General features: G+C 33.1%; 1 protein-coding gene across 4 annotated transcripts in view; it reads left to right on the top strand.

Moving 5' to 3' along the window:
• Positions 1 to 10,590: 10,590 nt before the first annotated feature.
• LOC136031887 (uncharacterized) overlaps positions 10,591 to 16,755 on the top strand; it is a 40,980-nt gene continuing 34,815 nt past the window's right edge. Inside the window, exon 1 of one of the 4 annotated variants that reach the window (XM_065711837.1) lies at positions 10,591 to 10,710. Coding sequence is in view for 3 of the 4 variants with exons in the window: in XM_065711835.1 (XP_065567907.1) it covers positions 10,732 to 10,797 (66 nt within the window). In the remaining variant the exon portion in view is untranslated. Of the gene's footprint in view, positions 10,798 to 16,755 lie in introns of all 4 variants that reach the window. The other 3 variants (XM_065711835.1, XM_065711838.1, XM_065711836.1) reach the window with 3 other exon arrangements.

The following is a 16,755-nucleotide window of genomic DNA, read 5'->3' on the forward strand; positions in this document are numbered from 1 at the left end:
CAGATGGAAATCTAGGGACAGTAAGAAGGAAGGGCATGCAAGAGCATAGGCTGGCTGGTCCCTAGCTTCCTATTGCACTACCTGGCTAAAGGGCCACCAGGTCCTTTACTGGCCTACTCACTTAGCCATAGGAACTTTCTTTCAAACCCATTAAATATAAGTAAAAATGAAGAATACCAGTATGATGGTCCTTCTATTTCCCTGAAATGTGGATGTATGGACAAGAGTGTGGGTCATGAGAGATAGCTTGTGAATGTAATTGGGGTGAATGTTCTGCAAGATTAAAAAAAATTTATGACTGTTGCTCAGGTTGGCAACTGAACAGAGAAGTATAATTTTGTTATTTGTTTTTCTTTGTGACTATCATGCTTATTTAATGTCCAGTATTTTAAAGTTAATCTTCTTTAATTTGTCTTTAATTGCCATGGCCCTAGGGCTTAAATACAATAAAACCTACTTATATCCATTGATTTTCTTTAAATAGATAGTAGCTCTATGTTTCCTAGCTTCAGTAAATTTAATGTAATTGTGAGACCAGGGATTACAAAGTAGGTGAAAACTTGCAAATGAACCTCTGGTATCAATAAAAATTTGTAAGAAATGGATATCAATTTAAAGATTAAAAAAACTGTTAGAAAACAAAGAAGACAAATGAATAAACAAAAGTACCCCTTTACAACCATTTAATGAATTGTCACAAATATAGGTCACCCTTAAGATTGAAATGAACAAAGCTTCAATTATGAATCCATTTTCCTTTAAACAGACTGAAGGGGCAAACCTCCAAGCTTTGACAAATTCAATCTCACTTTTGGGCATTCTCACCTTTCCTTTTCAAAGGAAACTTTCTTTGGATGTTTCCCATCCAACTAAAAACAACACGGACAGCATCAGGTACAAGTGACCTTCTACTTAGCCTACATACCAAAGGGAAAAGCATGCATCTCTATGCTATAATTTACCTCCAACCTGCCTAATGTGCAAATATATAGCCAAAATTATGTAGTTCCAATGTATTCTGTCACCTGTTACCTTTTCCCCCATTCTTGCTTTGTTTACAATTGCTTCAATTAACAGGGAGTTAAAGGTTGAGGGATAGATTGGCAGAATCAATGGGAAACATGTAACTTCAGCTATAAATATTTTTGAAGGTCATCAAAGATCAAGGCCCTCTAGAGCAAGAATGAGTAGAGATGTGTACTTTGAAATACCTTCCCAGGACATACTTTAGCCTGTAGAGCCATCCCTGAAAGTTTCATTTTCCTAACCTAACCCATTTCAGTGATAGCAAGAAGTCAATCAACTAGAATTTTACTGGATAAAATTACCATCCTTTGGAATAGACTCTGAATAGTCTACCCTTGCCTACTTCTTCAATAGGATTAAAGACAGTCTCAGAATAATGATTTGACAGCCCATAAATCCTCAACTTATCTGTAATACTTCACCTAGGCCTGTTTACAGAGCCTGAAAGGAGTTAATGCTTAAAATGCTACCATGTGGTAATTTAATGGAGCCTCAATGTTACCTGGAAGAAGTCAATCCTTAGAATGATTCCAAATGGCAATTTAAGGTAATAATTATGCCTGGATATGCCAGAAAACATGGAAATCTTTAAATTAAAAAATAAGTTTTTCATTGATTTAACCTACTTGCTAATAGATAGCCTACTACTCAGGGTGTCCTTTAATGTTGATCCCAAAATATGGTGATTTACTAACCTGGCTCAGATCCCTCTTTCTTTTGCAAAATCACTGTCCCACCTTCTTCCAAGCAAATAACTTCATATTCCATTACTTCATTCTTGTCCATATTTATTTTTTGTTGAATGAGATTTTTATTGAAGAAGGTGAATTATGTACTTACTGTGCTAACCAGAGAAGAATAAAAAGCTTGCCATTTGTAATCAAATCAACAGCAACGCTTAAAGAAATTCATAATAAAAGTTCTTGTGATATTTACCCAGATTTATCAGCAGTCAGTTGAACCAATCTTATACCAAACCATCTTCTAGACAACACTATAGTGTTTTTTTGTGGATGGTGAAGTCCTCCCTTTGAAAGAGTGGCAGACAGTCTGGTTTTATATTATCAATTTTTCCCTTCTTCTTTTTGATTGTATTAAAGCTTATTCCAATAGGCAATGCATAGAACACCACCTAAAAAAATCCCCCCTGACCCTACCCCAAGTACCACTGAAAACATTCAACCCCTTGGCTGGTCAAGTCAACTTTCTCAAAGCTCACATGAGGGGTCATTGAATAATACAATGGTGGAAGTCGGGGCGTATGTCACAATACAGGATGAGACTGAAAATGAATTTCAAGAGGTCCTATCAAGAAACTCAAAAAAAAGGAAAAAGATTTCACCAATCAAAAATAATACCCCTTCCCATAATCCAACATTCCCCTCACAAAACCTTGGAATTTACTTAAAAATCACTCCAGATACCCCCTTTGAGATAAAAAAGGTAGCTCTTTTGAGGGTTGCAATCTTTAAAATGTTAAAATCAATGTTTTCATTAAACATTAACCGTGATGGATCTCTGCTAATAGCCCTTCAAGATTCTAAATCAGCAGACCAAACCCAACTACCTACTGCACCCACAAAGTCAAAAATTATCCAATACCACCATAAGCGAAATCATTATGAGCGTGTTCCAGCTGAGACAAAAAGTAACTAAAAGTTACGGAAAAGTTACTAAAAGTAACTTTTTCCGTTCCAGCTGATGCTATTTAGCAGCTGGAACGACAGAAAAGTTACTTCAAAGTAACTTTTTCAGTAACTTTTACTAAAGATAGTTAACGAGCATCTTTAGTTAAGTAACTTAACATCATTATCATCACCAGAATAATATAGCCTATAAACTTTTATAGTGGCTAACACAAAAGTTTGAAGACCATGAGCCTTTATGCAGGGAAGAGAATGGAACTGCAATCGTTCAGAGAACTAGTGATGGTAAACAATCTTATTTTGACCTTAAAATGATTTTTACAAAAAAATTCATTGGTAAAGCTAAAGCATTAATGTGATATGGGCATATCTAGAGAAGCTTGGTTGAATAGTTTGTTGGGGTGAAGTCTTCAGGTCTTGCTTTAGGAAGCTTCTAATTAAATTCTTGTAATCCTTGGACAGTTGCTAGCCTATCCAAAGTCAGTGGTAAATTGTTTCGTAGAGGTGGCATAGCCTAGAGTGAGTAATTGGTCTAATTGTCCAGAAAAAAATGTATATAGTTCAAAGAAAGCTTAGTTCAATCCCACTTGACAGAAAGAAACACTGTGTTACTCTGGAAGCTGATTTAAAACATTCAATGATTATTACTTGAGCTAGCCTTGGCTAGATTGAATCCTGTAATTCATTGAAGTGCTTCAAAAACTTTGCAGTTTATTGGTAGCCTGTAACAACTTTTTAATATTAATTTATAGATACATTTGAGCCCTCCTAGCAAAGTTTCTCATAGGCTACTCCAGGTCTGAAAACCTAAGCTTAGGAGTTTAAGGCCTGGTGTTGCTGTTATTTTGGTTGGGATAAGGGTCAATGGTGTGACTCTGTAAGCTTAGCCACAGTACACCTAGCTATAATGATTAGCCTACCTGGAGAAATTTAGAGGAAAAACTTAAGAAGAATCAAATTGTTTTTGCACTCAAATGAAGAATCAATGTTTTGTAACACTCCCAGCTACAGACATTGAATCAGGATATCACTTGCTGTGCAATGCTGACCATTGGTCAGCATATAATTTTTTTCTTTTTTAAGTAGGCCTAACTTTTTGCTACATAAGAAAATAGGGTCAAAACTAGTAGGCTATGCAATTATGCAAAATAATGTGAAACTCAAACCCTCAAGTATTGCTATCAAAATAGGAATTGAGAAGAATTGTATACATCAGTGCATAACAAAAAATCTAAGCTATGCATCAATATGGTTGTTAGGTACTTGTGTGTTATTCAGAACACACTCAATAAGTAAAGTTAGGTTCTTTTGTGAAACAAGCTATGATGCAATTACATTTAAATTAATATTTATATATAGAGGTGGTTAGGTTAGGTATTTGATATAATGCACCCCCCCCCCCTTCCCCTAATGTGCAAATAAGGTTTTGAAATTTAGGCTAAGAGATTGGTTAGATAAAGAGGAAATACTGAGTTCAGTACATGTGGGATTCAGATTGACATTCAGCACTATTGACCATATTTTTACTTTGGAAATATTGAGATGGAAAAATGGTTGGCTATTTGTATCTTTTTAGACCTGATAAGTGCTTTTGATCCAGTAAATAGGAGGTTGTTAATTGAAAGCCTGTTAGAAATAGGCTTGCCGTCTTGTTTTGTAGCAATAATAGCAGCTATGTATAGGAGGGTGAAGTTTGTTGTAAAGGTGATGGGGAAATTTTCTAGACTAGTTATGTCTCATTTGGGTGTGAAACAAGGATGTACTTTATCCCCAAAGCTTTTCTCCTTGTTTGTTAATGATTTAGATAGTTTTATGAAAAAATAATGGAGCCCCATTTGTATCTTTGGATCAGTTCAGGCTATCATATATATTATTTGTAGATGATATAGTAATAGTGGTGGTAATTTCAACTATTTATTCCACAGCCTTTTTGATTCAGGGGTCATTCTTAAAGAATTGGGACAAAACTTAAGATTTAGTATAAAAGGTAAGGTATTAATAAGGGGACAAACCCCCTCATATACATAATAAAAAAAAATATAAGAGTATAAAAGTTTGTTATGTAAGTTAATTCTTAAGTTATGTATATTTTTTACTAATAAAAACGTTTGTTAAAAATTAAAAGTTTTAGTTGCTTTTTTAAGTAACTGAAAAATTGGAGGGCAACTAGGCCTCCTTCCCCACCCCTTATTTCTCAAAATTATCTGATCAAAACTAAGAGAAACCCGTTTAGCCAAAAAAAATTAATATGCAAATTTCATTTTAATAATTTATGTGTGGAGAGCCAAAATCAAAAATGTTCAGAAATCAAATAAAAAAAAAAAGTTTTTCAAACTGAAAGTAAGGAGCAATATTAAAACTTTAAACAAACAGAAATTACTCTGTATATGAAATGGGTTGTCCCCTCTGCAATTTCTTGCTCTATATGCTAAAGTTTGATTCTTTGCCACAATTCTACTTTTTAAAACAATTAAAAACTTTAATGTAAAAAGTGATGGATTGCAGGGGGGACAACCCATTTCATATACGGAGTAATTTCTGTTCATTTTAAGTTTTAATATTGCTCCTTACTATCAGTTTAAAAAACTAGTTTTTTTTATCTAATCTTTGTTTAGGGATTAAGCATAGGGAATCATGTTTGAGGAGTTAGCTTGGTAAGAGTTTATTTATGGGTGTTTCTGAATTCATAAAGTGTTTGAAAGTTTGTTTGCTTGTTTAAGTTGTTTGCTTTTTTAAGTTGTTTGTAATTAGGTGCTTGTATAAAGTTGCATGTGTTTGCTATGGCCTGCAGGCTTTTTTGCAAATAAATCTTATCTATGACATTTTGCCTTTTTTTTTCAAATAAATATAATACAGAATTTGTAGAACAGACAGAGAAGTTGAACAAATAGGTAGAACAATAAATGTGTTTTTATTCCCTTCAGTGCCTGTGTCAATAGAAAAGCCAGGGATTTACTGTTTTCATTCTCTGGAAATTAGTCTTATGCCTGGTTCCAATAGTGAGATTGAATTTGTCAAAGCTTGGAGGTTTATTCCTCCTGTCTGTTTAAAGAAAACAGATGCATAATTGAAGTTTTGTTCATTTCTATCTTACATTTCATGGGCATCCATGGTATTTCTTCCTTTATTAATCTGTCTTGTTTCTTTTCTGCAGGAATTTTTTGTCTCATTTTTAGAAAGATAAAAAATTTTATTTACAAATTACTTATACTAGAAGCACATTTTCAAGACTTTGACCTAACTTAGGATCCCTTGTTCTAAAGGCATGATTGAATTTCTTGAAGCTAGAAATTTCTTTTGTGGCAAATTCAATGGTAAATATTTAGTTCACTCCTTTTGCAACTTAATAGTGGTAAAATAGGTAAGATTGTAAATTTTTAGTGACTGCAATATATTTCACCCATTACTAATTGCAGTAGAAAGGAAAGCCACTGGTAAGGACCCCCAAAGAATGATTTCAGATTATTTTAAAAAGGCTTTACTACCCATAAAGCTGGCATAACTGGAGAAGGGGCTTCTCAGGAATTAATGACTTTAAAAGCTATACATTATGCATAAAAATGCTCATTTTTATTCAGAAAGGCAGCAAGTTATTTATTACTAATCAGCTACAGCAGGTATATCTATTGCTTTCTTTAACCATCAATAAAGATAAATGCATGCTGAAAACTGAATGCTCTTTGGAAACTTTCTTTAGACACACTAATTGTGAGATGGATATCAACAAAATTCCAACAGGGTTTGTATTTACTTAAGATTTACAAACAAGCATATTGAATGCTTAATTTTGTGATATCCTAATCTCTAAACAGTAAATTTCCTAATAGTTTTCCACCAGCTCATTTCAGCAAAATCATTTGTAATGACAATACACCCTTTGCTTGGGTGGCCTGGCCTCTCCAAAATGAAAGACAACTGCTAGTAGGCTAAGCTAGTTCTGCTTGAAATTTGCTATATGAGTTAAGGTATCACTGAGATGGATTATGTTTTTTGCCGCATTTTTAACTGGATTATGAAGCCCGTCTCTAAGTTGAACAAAAGATGAATTTTATCCATCTTTTGTTGGTTTCACAAGGATTTTAGTTGAACTTGAATCCTTATGAAAATGGCCCCTAAGAAACTTTTATAAGATATTAAAAACTTCAGGGTGAAAAATGAGTTATTAAGGAGGGGGAAACTATTATTGGCTTTGGGTGAAACTAATGTTACCAGATAGTACACGAGAAATTGGGCAACATCATTCTTTTCCAAATTGGGTTTTGTTTAAAATAATATGTATTTTTCAAGAAAATCCTGACATTATGGGAATGACGGGAACCATTTTTGTAATTAACATATCAAATAGCATGAAACTTGGCAAAATACTTTACGGAATTTTCAAAACTGTAATTTTGGAGGCCAATGTTATCTATGAGTAAATTTATTAATGCCAAACCTGAAAAAAATTAATTCCAAGAAATTAGAAGTTTATTCTACAAAGACAGTGATAGGTGATGTAGCCTATATGATTATTTCTGCTATTTAACCAACATTCTTTCTTGGGAAAAAAGAAAATAACTAAATGAAAACCATAAAATAGCCTAAACTCAAAAACATAGTCAAATAAAGAATATTTCTGCTATTTAACCAGCAAAACAAAATTAGCTAAATAGAAAGCATAAAACAGACCATAGCCAAAAGCCAGGAAGCAAAAAGAGACTTGTTGGTTGTACAGGCTGTCAGGTATTTAGTCAAAATGTTCCTCTTGGGTTAGTTGGTCTATACATATGGTAAACTTTTTCTTCAAATATGCACATCAAAATAAAGACTCACAATGATTGTATACAAGATGACATCTTTGTATACAAGATGATGAATAACATCATAATTGCAGGTTACAACAATAAATGACTTTGTAGCAAAACAAAATAATGTATTTTTAAATAAAATCAGAATCCTTTTTTCTAGGTCCTAAAAAACTGTTTCTATGAAATAAAAAAAAATACAAATTATTAGTCAACATAATACTTGTCTCCACTCCAACATTCATTTATACATATACCCCACAATAGAGAAAATGGGGTAGCTAAGTAGTAATGCTATTTGGCAGTTGTTGCTAAAGTGTCAGCAGCTTTTGGAATTCTATTTAATTGTGCTATTGGCAGCTTTGGAACTTTGTCCATACCTGAATATACAAGATTGTGTCTAGAAAAATAATAACTTGCAAGATTAAATTGAATATTATATTAAAACTTACCACCATTTTTCTTCATTTTCATCTGATCCTACATCAGTATCCATTATTTCATCAATAAGCAAGTTGTGCCATTTCTGATGTACCACTGGCAGAGTTCATTGTATGAAGATTTGACAAAAGCTGTAAAATTGTAAAATCTAAAATTGTTTCTAGCTGATATAATCTATTGAATTTTTGAAGTTATTTGATATTTTAGGATTTAGTAAGATATCTGTTTCAATAGTAGTGAGTGTTTTGAAGAGTATCAAGTATTTAAGATGAAAGGAATGCATACAAAGTCTATAGGTTCAGTTATTTTTGCTTTCTACCTATCAACAGACAACAGTTTTTCAACAGCCATCAGAAGAGTGAAATTTCCCTTCACAGAAAAATCCTAAATCAGCCATTGAATTTTTATGCACCCATCTCTATGCTATATTTTTCATGAATTTTGGAATATTTGATGGAGGCTGTAAAATTTTGTTCCTATATTGGGCTTTGAATAAATCATTTTTATCTTGGACTGTGGTCTCAAAGAAAGCCTAGATTTAATCAGCCTGATTTGGTTATTAAACAAGTTTCTGAAAATCATATTGCCCTAACAACAAAATGTTCTGTGTTCACAAATTAATGCCAAAGAAAATATTTTTAATTATCTTGAAAAATTGGCATTTTTTATATAGCTTATACCTTTGATCTGATACAAGTTTAACCTATTCATAAGCAAATACTATAAAATTATGCAAATAAATAAAAAAAAACAAATTCCATAAAAATGAAGACATGAAACCCTTACAATTTTCTATGAATAAGCTGGAATCAGTCAAGTATAAAATAAAACAAAATCCAGGACAAAACCAGTCTTTCTGCTATGCTAATTCACAAATGGCAATAATTTACAAAACTGTAAATGGGAGGGGGAAGGGAATGTATTTTGAAAATCTGAGGAGGGGTGTTCCTTGATATATGTACCAAAATATATATATATTTCAATGAAAATTCCCAAAGTATTTTGCCAAATCTAGGGGAACTCCCTCTCATTTGATGCAGATCCATCATTAAAAAATCATTTAGTAAGCTCAAATACTTTTCAAGATAGCCTAGCAAAAAGGCCATCATTTGGAAATTTTAACTAGCCAAGTCTAAACTTCTAACCTTAATATTTCAACTGAATGTAAGAAAGTGATAGGCCTAAGCCAAAGAGTTTCAATAGTCAACAGTACTGTATGCTATCTCAGACACTAATGCACTGAAATTAATACAGAAACAGGATATTTAAACCAAATCTAGGTTAATACCCACAGATTTATTGCAAAATTAATACCTTTCCATAATGAATTTGGCATTAAATTATTTATGCAGCATTCTGCTTTTCTTTTTGTGAACAGTGTAGGTCAATTTTATACAGTGGGTTAAATTTAAGATATAGGTTAGGCTAGCTTAATCAATCAGGAAACAATGCAGAAAAAATAATTGTTGTAAAATTCTAGTTTAGCTACTTTTTGCTATCTTGGCGAGAGGTTACGTTATTTAAACTATACCCAAGACAAACAAGTTTAAACATGCAACTAGCCTAGAATATCCTATTCATACACCCCTAGTGTATCTAATTTTGTTGATTTCAAGATCAGTTCCAAAATATTCTAAGAGTTTCCTCTACTGGTCGGTGGCCTCAGCTACAATATTTACAAGGACTTATGCACAGGAAGTTATTCTAAATTCAGACTAAATGAGTCTAAAACAAATATTATCAAAATCTTGGTCGTAATATTTTTTTTCTATCTGAATAAGACATTAGTTACTTCAAAAGCCGTTCCTGCTGAATGTAAAATTCAAGTAACTTCTCTAGTTACTTTAAAGTTACTCTATTTTTCACCTGGAACGCCCTCTATGATGCTAGGCTAACATTATATGGAATACTTATCCCAGAGGACAATCAAACTAATTACCTAGGGCTCATACTTGACCAAAAACTAAATTTCCACCTCCACATCACAAATACAATAAAAAAGTGTAATGTAATTTGAATGTAATATGCTGACGTCTGCACAGTATACCCTGCGACGTAAAATGGTAGAATGCTTCAAACACCACAAAATTCCACTAACAGCCAAGAGTCTTGCTGACCCTACTCTCCCGCAGAGCACAGAGATCAATATATACTCTCTTATAATTCAACTGCTGGTATCAAAAGATATACTTCAAGAAATCTGAGCAGATACAAATCATACAAGACAAACCAGCTCCATAGCTCTGTCGATCTCACAGAGTGAGCCAAAGGAAAAGGGCTAAATAGTATCAACTGAAAAGCCCGTCTGCTGAATAAGAAGAAGGAGAATAGAATATGCTGACTTCTGCACAGTATACCCTGCGACGTAAAATGGTAGAATGCTTCAAACACCACAAAATTCCACTAACAGCCAAGAGTCTTGCTGACCATACTCTCCCGCAGAGCACAGAGATCAATATATACTCTCTTATAATTCAACTGCTGGCATCAAAAGATATACTTCAAGAAATCTGAGCAGATACAAATCATACAAGACAAACCAGCTCCATAGCTCTGTCGATCTCACAGAGTGAGACAAAAGGAAAAGGGCTAAATAGTATCAACTGAAAAGCCCGTCTGCTGAATAAGAAGAAGAAGAAGAAATCACTTACTACGATTACTGCCGGCAGTAACTATTCTCGTTCCCAGTGGGTTGGGCAGTAACCATTTTCCCGCTAGGAACGGAAATAGTAACCATTCGGTTACTATAGTAAGGCCCTGGAACACACCCTTAGTTTCTTCGACAACACAATTTGTTGAAGAAAAATTACTAAGTATATTTAAAATTAGAAAATATGGGCCGATTAGATGTTTCAAAACTTCAATATCTCAGTAAAGACCACTTTAGACTTCTAACAGCAGTAGGTCATCATGTTTTTCCGTGTGGGACTCTTTTTTGCATTGCCTTGTTTTAACTTGCTTTTAAAACACTTAAGTTATCAAGTGTATCAAATCTGGTAAAATTCTAGTTTATCAGCTTATTTAAAAGAAATATGTTATGAAAATGTAAGCGAAGTGCCCTGGTCTAGTCAGAGAGCAACCAGGATTTAATAAAGATTTATGGCTTGAAAAATTATTGGTGCCTATATGCTTTTTTATCATAATTTAGTTAGCCTAGGATAAAACAGAATACATTCCTTGATGCCTTCCTGTATTTGTTTTATCATTGAATAATTTTATCAAAGGGAAATTAAAGGTAAAATTCTAGTTAATTGACTTCTTGCTATCTTGGAAAGAGTTTAGGTTAGGAAAATGAAACTTTCAGGGATGGGTCTACAGGCTAAAGTATGTCCTGGGAAGGTATTTTAAAGTACCCACCTCCACTCCTTCTCCCTCTAGAGGGCCCTGAAATTTACCTACAGGACAGGTCTATACCTATTGAAATTTCAACAAAACAATATTTTATCTTAATTTTCAGTTACTAGTTGCTTTTTCTCTGCCTTTAGTTCTAAAAATGTAATTCTTGTTATTTGAGTAGAATTTTGCACCATATCAATGTTTTTTTTTCAAAATTTAGGAAATGTATTTGCATATCTTTAAAACCTTATAAAATGGAATTGTGCAAAGTTTTGAAGCTGAAAACAATTTTGTTGTGCTTCAATTAAGCAGAAGATCTATTTTGTAAGGTTTCACTTTTATAACACACATATTTTTAAAGGTCATCAAAGGTCAGGGCCCTCTAGAGGGAGAAAGAGTGGAGATAGTTGCTTCAAAATACCTTCCTGGGACATACTTTGGTCTGTAGATTCATCCCTGAAAGTTTCATTTTCCTAACCTAAACCCTTTCTGAGATAGCAAGAAGTCAATTGACTAGAATTTTACCAAATTAAATTTTAAGTGTGAAAAAGATTAAAAAAAACATAGCCTAGAAGCCAAAGGTTTAAAAATGTGATAAAAACTGCCTAGTGTGAAAAAATTACAATTTATAGCTAATTTAATAAAACTCATTGTTTAGCTACTTTTTGTTAAATTGGAAAGGGGTTAGGCTTGGAAAATGAAACTTTCAGGGATGAATCTACTGACTAAAGTATGTCCTGAGAAGGTAGCCTACTCTGAAATATCTACCCCCTCACCTCCCTCTAGAGGACAGTGACCTTTCATGACCTTTAAATACCTTTGTGCTATGAAAGTGAAATCTTGAAAAATAGATCTTCTGCTTAAATGAAGTACAAGAGAACTGTTTTCAGATTTATAACATCCCAATTTATGAGGTTTCAAACATTGCAAATATATTTTCTAAATTTAGAAAAAAAAACATTGGTATGGCTTAAAATTCTACTCAAACAATGCATAGAACTTAGAAATCTGAAGAGGGTTAACATGGAAGCTTGCCAATACCTTCCCAGAGTATGTTTTTTGGCCCTTGGATTCATTGCTGAAAGTTTAATTTTCCTGACCTAACTCCATTCCAAGATATCAAAAAGTAGCCAAAGTAAAATTTTACCACTGATTCAGGAATGTTAATTTTTTTTATTAGTCTTAATAGTATGATGTTAGTGTGAAAACAATTTTCAAAGATTTTAAACAGTTCAAGAACACCATAAAACAATATCATTTACAAGGTTTTTTTTTAAAATTCTTACTCTTTTTAAAAATTCTTGCAAATTTGTTTTCAAAATAACATTTTACTATTATTAGTAAGGACAATAATAATTACCATTCCTTAGTTACCTATGAATGACAAAATTTTTTTCTCACAGGACATTTTATTCAGAAGGTTGTTTTTAAACTTTTGGTTACTGGTTTACCTAAGGGCTGAAGATTTAATTTTCCCATTCACTTTCATCCTAGTCAAATTATGTTAAAACCTTCATATTTGCCAAAAATTTCTCAGGTCTCATTTGAAATATAGATCTCTTTCTGAAAATTTTGATTTTAGAGAATAAAATTTTTCAAGGTCCATGAAAGGCAAGTGCCCTTTGGAGAGGAAGCATTAGACACAAGATTTCATACAACCTTTTCAGCATATAATTTGGGCCTGGTTATTGCTTAGAGTTTTTCTTCACCTAACTTGACTATATTTCAAGATATTAAATAAAATTTTCAGTCTATCAAGTTAGACCATATAGAATCCTACCATATATAATTATTCAGCCTATTTTTAGTCTCCCAACTTTCCTTTTGCATGTAAAATCTTAGGATTGTAATAGGCTAAATTATGCCTATGCTGTCAGTTTTAGTTACATGCTCAAATTTCTAAGGAAACAATTTTTGTGGATAAAATAATTGGTAAATATGGAAACCTTTTCTTTGCTGAGATATGAATTAGGTGAACGTACTGCTTGATGCTTTTTTTTATACTCTTTTTAAATATAAAAATTGCTTTACTTGGAAATTCAATTTTAAGCCCTTTATGGACCCTTAAAGATGATATGTTATTTTCTAATTTTAGGCTATAAAAAGAGTTAAAATATTGGTTTAAAATTTACTATTTGATTATAAATCCATTTTGTTAAAGGTTTTGTAATCTACAAGCATTGATTTTTCATAATCCATTTGGGTAAACAATTTTAAATTAATTTTGCCATGTTTACGAACAGCCTAATGTAAGAGATTGGCCACTGAAAACTAGATGTATTTTGAACAGTATCCTTTGGTTTTCAAAACATCTATACAAAATAAATCTCTATAATAAGCTATTCATGATGACTGAAAAGAACCAATGAAAATATACTGAATATTTAATATATAATGATGTTAATTTATGTAATTCATGATTTTATTTGGCTATAATTTCTTTTGTTTTTCTACATAATAAATAAATAAAAATGTTTATTGTATATTTTGTTTTTAGTAAAGTGCAAATGATGTAATAGGTTTTAGAACTATTACATTTAAGGAAGCAGTAGCCAAACTCCTGTTTGTAATAATTTTTGTTTATTTTAAGTTTGAATGACAGTGATTGTTTTGAGTTTCAATTTTACATCATGTATATAAACGTTGGGCAGATTTCAAAATTTACAACCCTTTCTCCAGGGGCTGTGAAGAGCATGATGTCCCTGATGTCCTGAGGCATAGTTATCAGAATTTTTGACTATTTTGAACAAAGGCAATATTTCAGAATTTTGACCAGTATTGATTCAAAAAGTGAAGAAGAAACCCTTTTTCCTACAAGCCATTTTCAATGTACCCTGAAAGTTGCAACTTAACACCCTAATCCATTGCAGAGATATTGCTGATACACAATTTTCCCTGAACATGTCCTGAAAATTTCAACTTAATGCCCTCAGCTGTCCCTGAGATACTCCTGATCTGCTCTTTTGACACCAGCATGTGTACGGGGTGTTTTGATTCATTTTTTTCAATATCCCCTCAACACTTTGTGAAAGTAGCTGCAGTTACAGTTACAAGTAGTGATAATCAAAATTGCAAGTAGTCACAGTTGCAAGTATTTGTCATTGCAAGCAGTTTTAGTAACAGTCACAAGTAGTTGCAGTTGCAATCACATTAGCTGTAGCAGAAGTAGTGACCCTAAAAGTTCTGACTTAATACCCTTGCTGCTCCTGAGAATTCACATTTTGATATCCTGGATGCACATAGTGTCTTTTGATTTTAGTTCAACATTTCCTTCAATATCCCCTGAAGTTCAAACTTCATACCTTTCCCCTGTTTAGACAGGCTCAGGATAAAATATTCCTCTCTTTCCTGATGATAAATCTTGAATGCAAGAAATGGATTGATTGCAAAACTCATATCCCTTGCCTTGGGGGATAAGGAGAGGCATTATTATTAGGCCTTTTGACTTTTCTGGACAAATGGCTTTTCAAAATTTCCATCAGTATTGACTGGGGGCCACCCTAGAAAGGGTGAGGGGGCTGGTTGTCCTGAAATCGCTCAACATTTCTGTCAACATGCCCAGAAATTCTCAAATTATTGCCCTCAGCTCTTCTTTAGATATTAGCTGTTCTTTAAGCTGGTAAAGCTGTATACAAAACTGATATAAATAAGCATAATAAATAAAAACTTCCTATTTTTAAGCCTTTAAGCCCTTCATAATAAGCTTACCTATTGCCACTATATATCTAGGAAATGTTGATTTAAGGATCCCTAGTAATAGCTCATCATTTCCACCACCACCAAAAAAAAAAATCTCCCTTTAGATTTGCCAAATCATTGCACCTAAAAAGTAAATGTCCTAATCCATTCCCCAAATTACCACATAGTAGGCAAATGTAAATTTGGACAACTTAGACTACTCCAATTTGTTAGAAGTGGGTGTGACCTTTGATTTTGTTCACCATTTCTGAAAGTTTGGCATATCAGCAATGTCATAGGAACAGCTGAGGGTATTCACTTAAGCTGTCAGGGTATGTTGAGAGGGGTGTTGGAGAATGATCTTAGGGCAACAATACCCCCCTGCCCTTTTTAAATACTATTCATCTCAACATTTGATTGGAATTGTGAAAAACCATTTTATTGCAAGTTATCATAAGCTCAAATAACTATGCCTCCAAGGATCATATAAACTCCCCAGTCCTGGGATAAGGATTGTAATAAACTATGCAATTTTCCCATTGTTTTCCTGCAGGATTTATAATTAGAAAAAGGGTGAATGTTTGATTCTTGGTGTATCTGAAAAGACTAAGAACATTAAATTGAAACTTCAGCAACTTGCAATCAAATTATGTGCTGTCAACCTTGAAGAGAAGTCCCTGCTCTGGATCCTTGATTTTCTTTTTATGCAATCTCAATATGTTCAGTTATTTGAGGACTGGCGGCTGGATTCTTTCCTTGTCAAAGCATGTTTTGAGTAAAGTTCTTCAGGGTAGTGTCTTGGGTCCTATGCTTTTTAAAGTCTTCATTAATGATGCTTGTTCCACTATCAGCAGTAAACTTAACACTCTATGCTAATGACCTGAAGCTCATTAAACCAGCCTTGTCCTGTGAAGATCATACCTTTTACAAAATAATCTTGGACTGCTTGATCAATGGGCTGAGGCTTGTTTTCTTAAATTTAACGTTGTCAAGTGCAATGTCATTTGCCTTGAGAAAATGAACCCTTGTCAATCTTATTTTCTCTTTGGTCACCCACTTTCCTCTGTAAATACTGAGTAAGATCATTGAATCACTATTGATCATTCAAATGAAAATTCAGCATTCATGCTAAATTGCCTGCTGCTGGGACAAAAATTGTCTGGTAGTATGAATCAAAATTTGCATACTGGCAAAAGGCTAACTCATGATGTGTCAATATTCTGACACATCCATCTTCCATTTTGGGGTTGACAAAAAAGAAAACAAAAATATTGGTGTGTAGTTTGACAAGCTAAAGGGCCAATCTTTTTTGGTAGATATTTGAGTTTAATGGCTATTTCTAAACTCCTTTTTTTGCAGGTCTGTATAAGGGGTAGAATTCTTCATTTTCAGTTACAGATATAAATGACATGAAATCTGATAAATGGTGTTGGCATAAATTCCTCACTTTATGAAAGACTGATTGCAAATTATCCAATTATTGCTTGGATTTTATCTTTAAAACTAATGCATGTCCATTTAAATTAATTGAATTAACCATGTCAATATTCTAGGGGTATAAGAAAGAAAAAGAAAAAAAACAAATCATAAGTCAAATGGCACGACATTTACTTATTTCAGTTTATGTATTGTGCCTTATTTGTTTTCATCCACTAGTGCTATTTTATTGGCAATGTTGCTGCCTTGAAGCACACAACCTCTACAGGCTCTTTCTTTCCTTCTATGTTCTTTCTTTTTTCCCACAAGTTTGAGGTATTTTGATGAGCTCAAGGGGCTGTTTTGTAGAGATTTTTGGATCTGAGTCTGTTTTTACCTAACAAGGAAGGCTGGGGATCTGAAAACTT

Source organism: Artemia franciscana, chromosome 10 (genome assembly GCF_032884065.1).
Source record: "Artemia franciscana chromosome 10, ASM3288406v1, whole genome shotgun sequence".
Lineage (NCBI taxonomy): Eukaryota > Metazoa > Arthropoda > Branchiopoda > Anostraca > Artemiidae > Artemia > Artemia franciscana.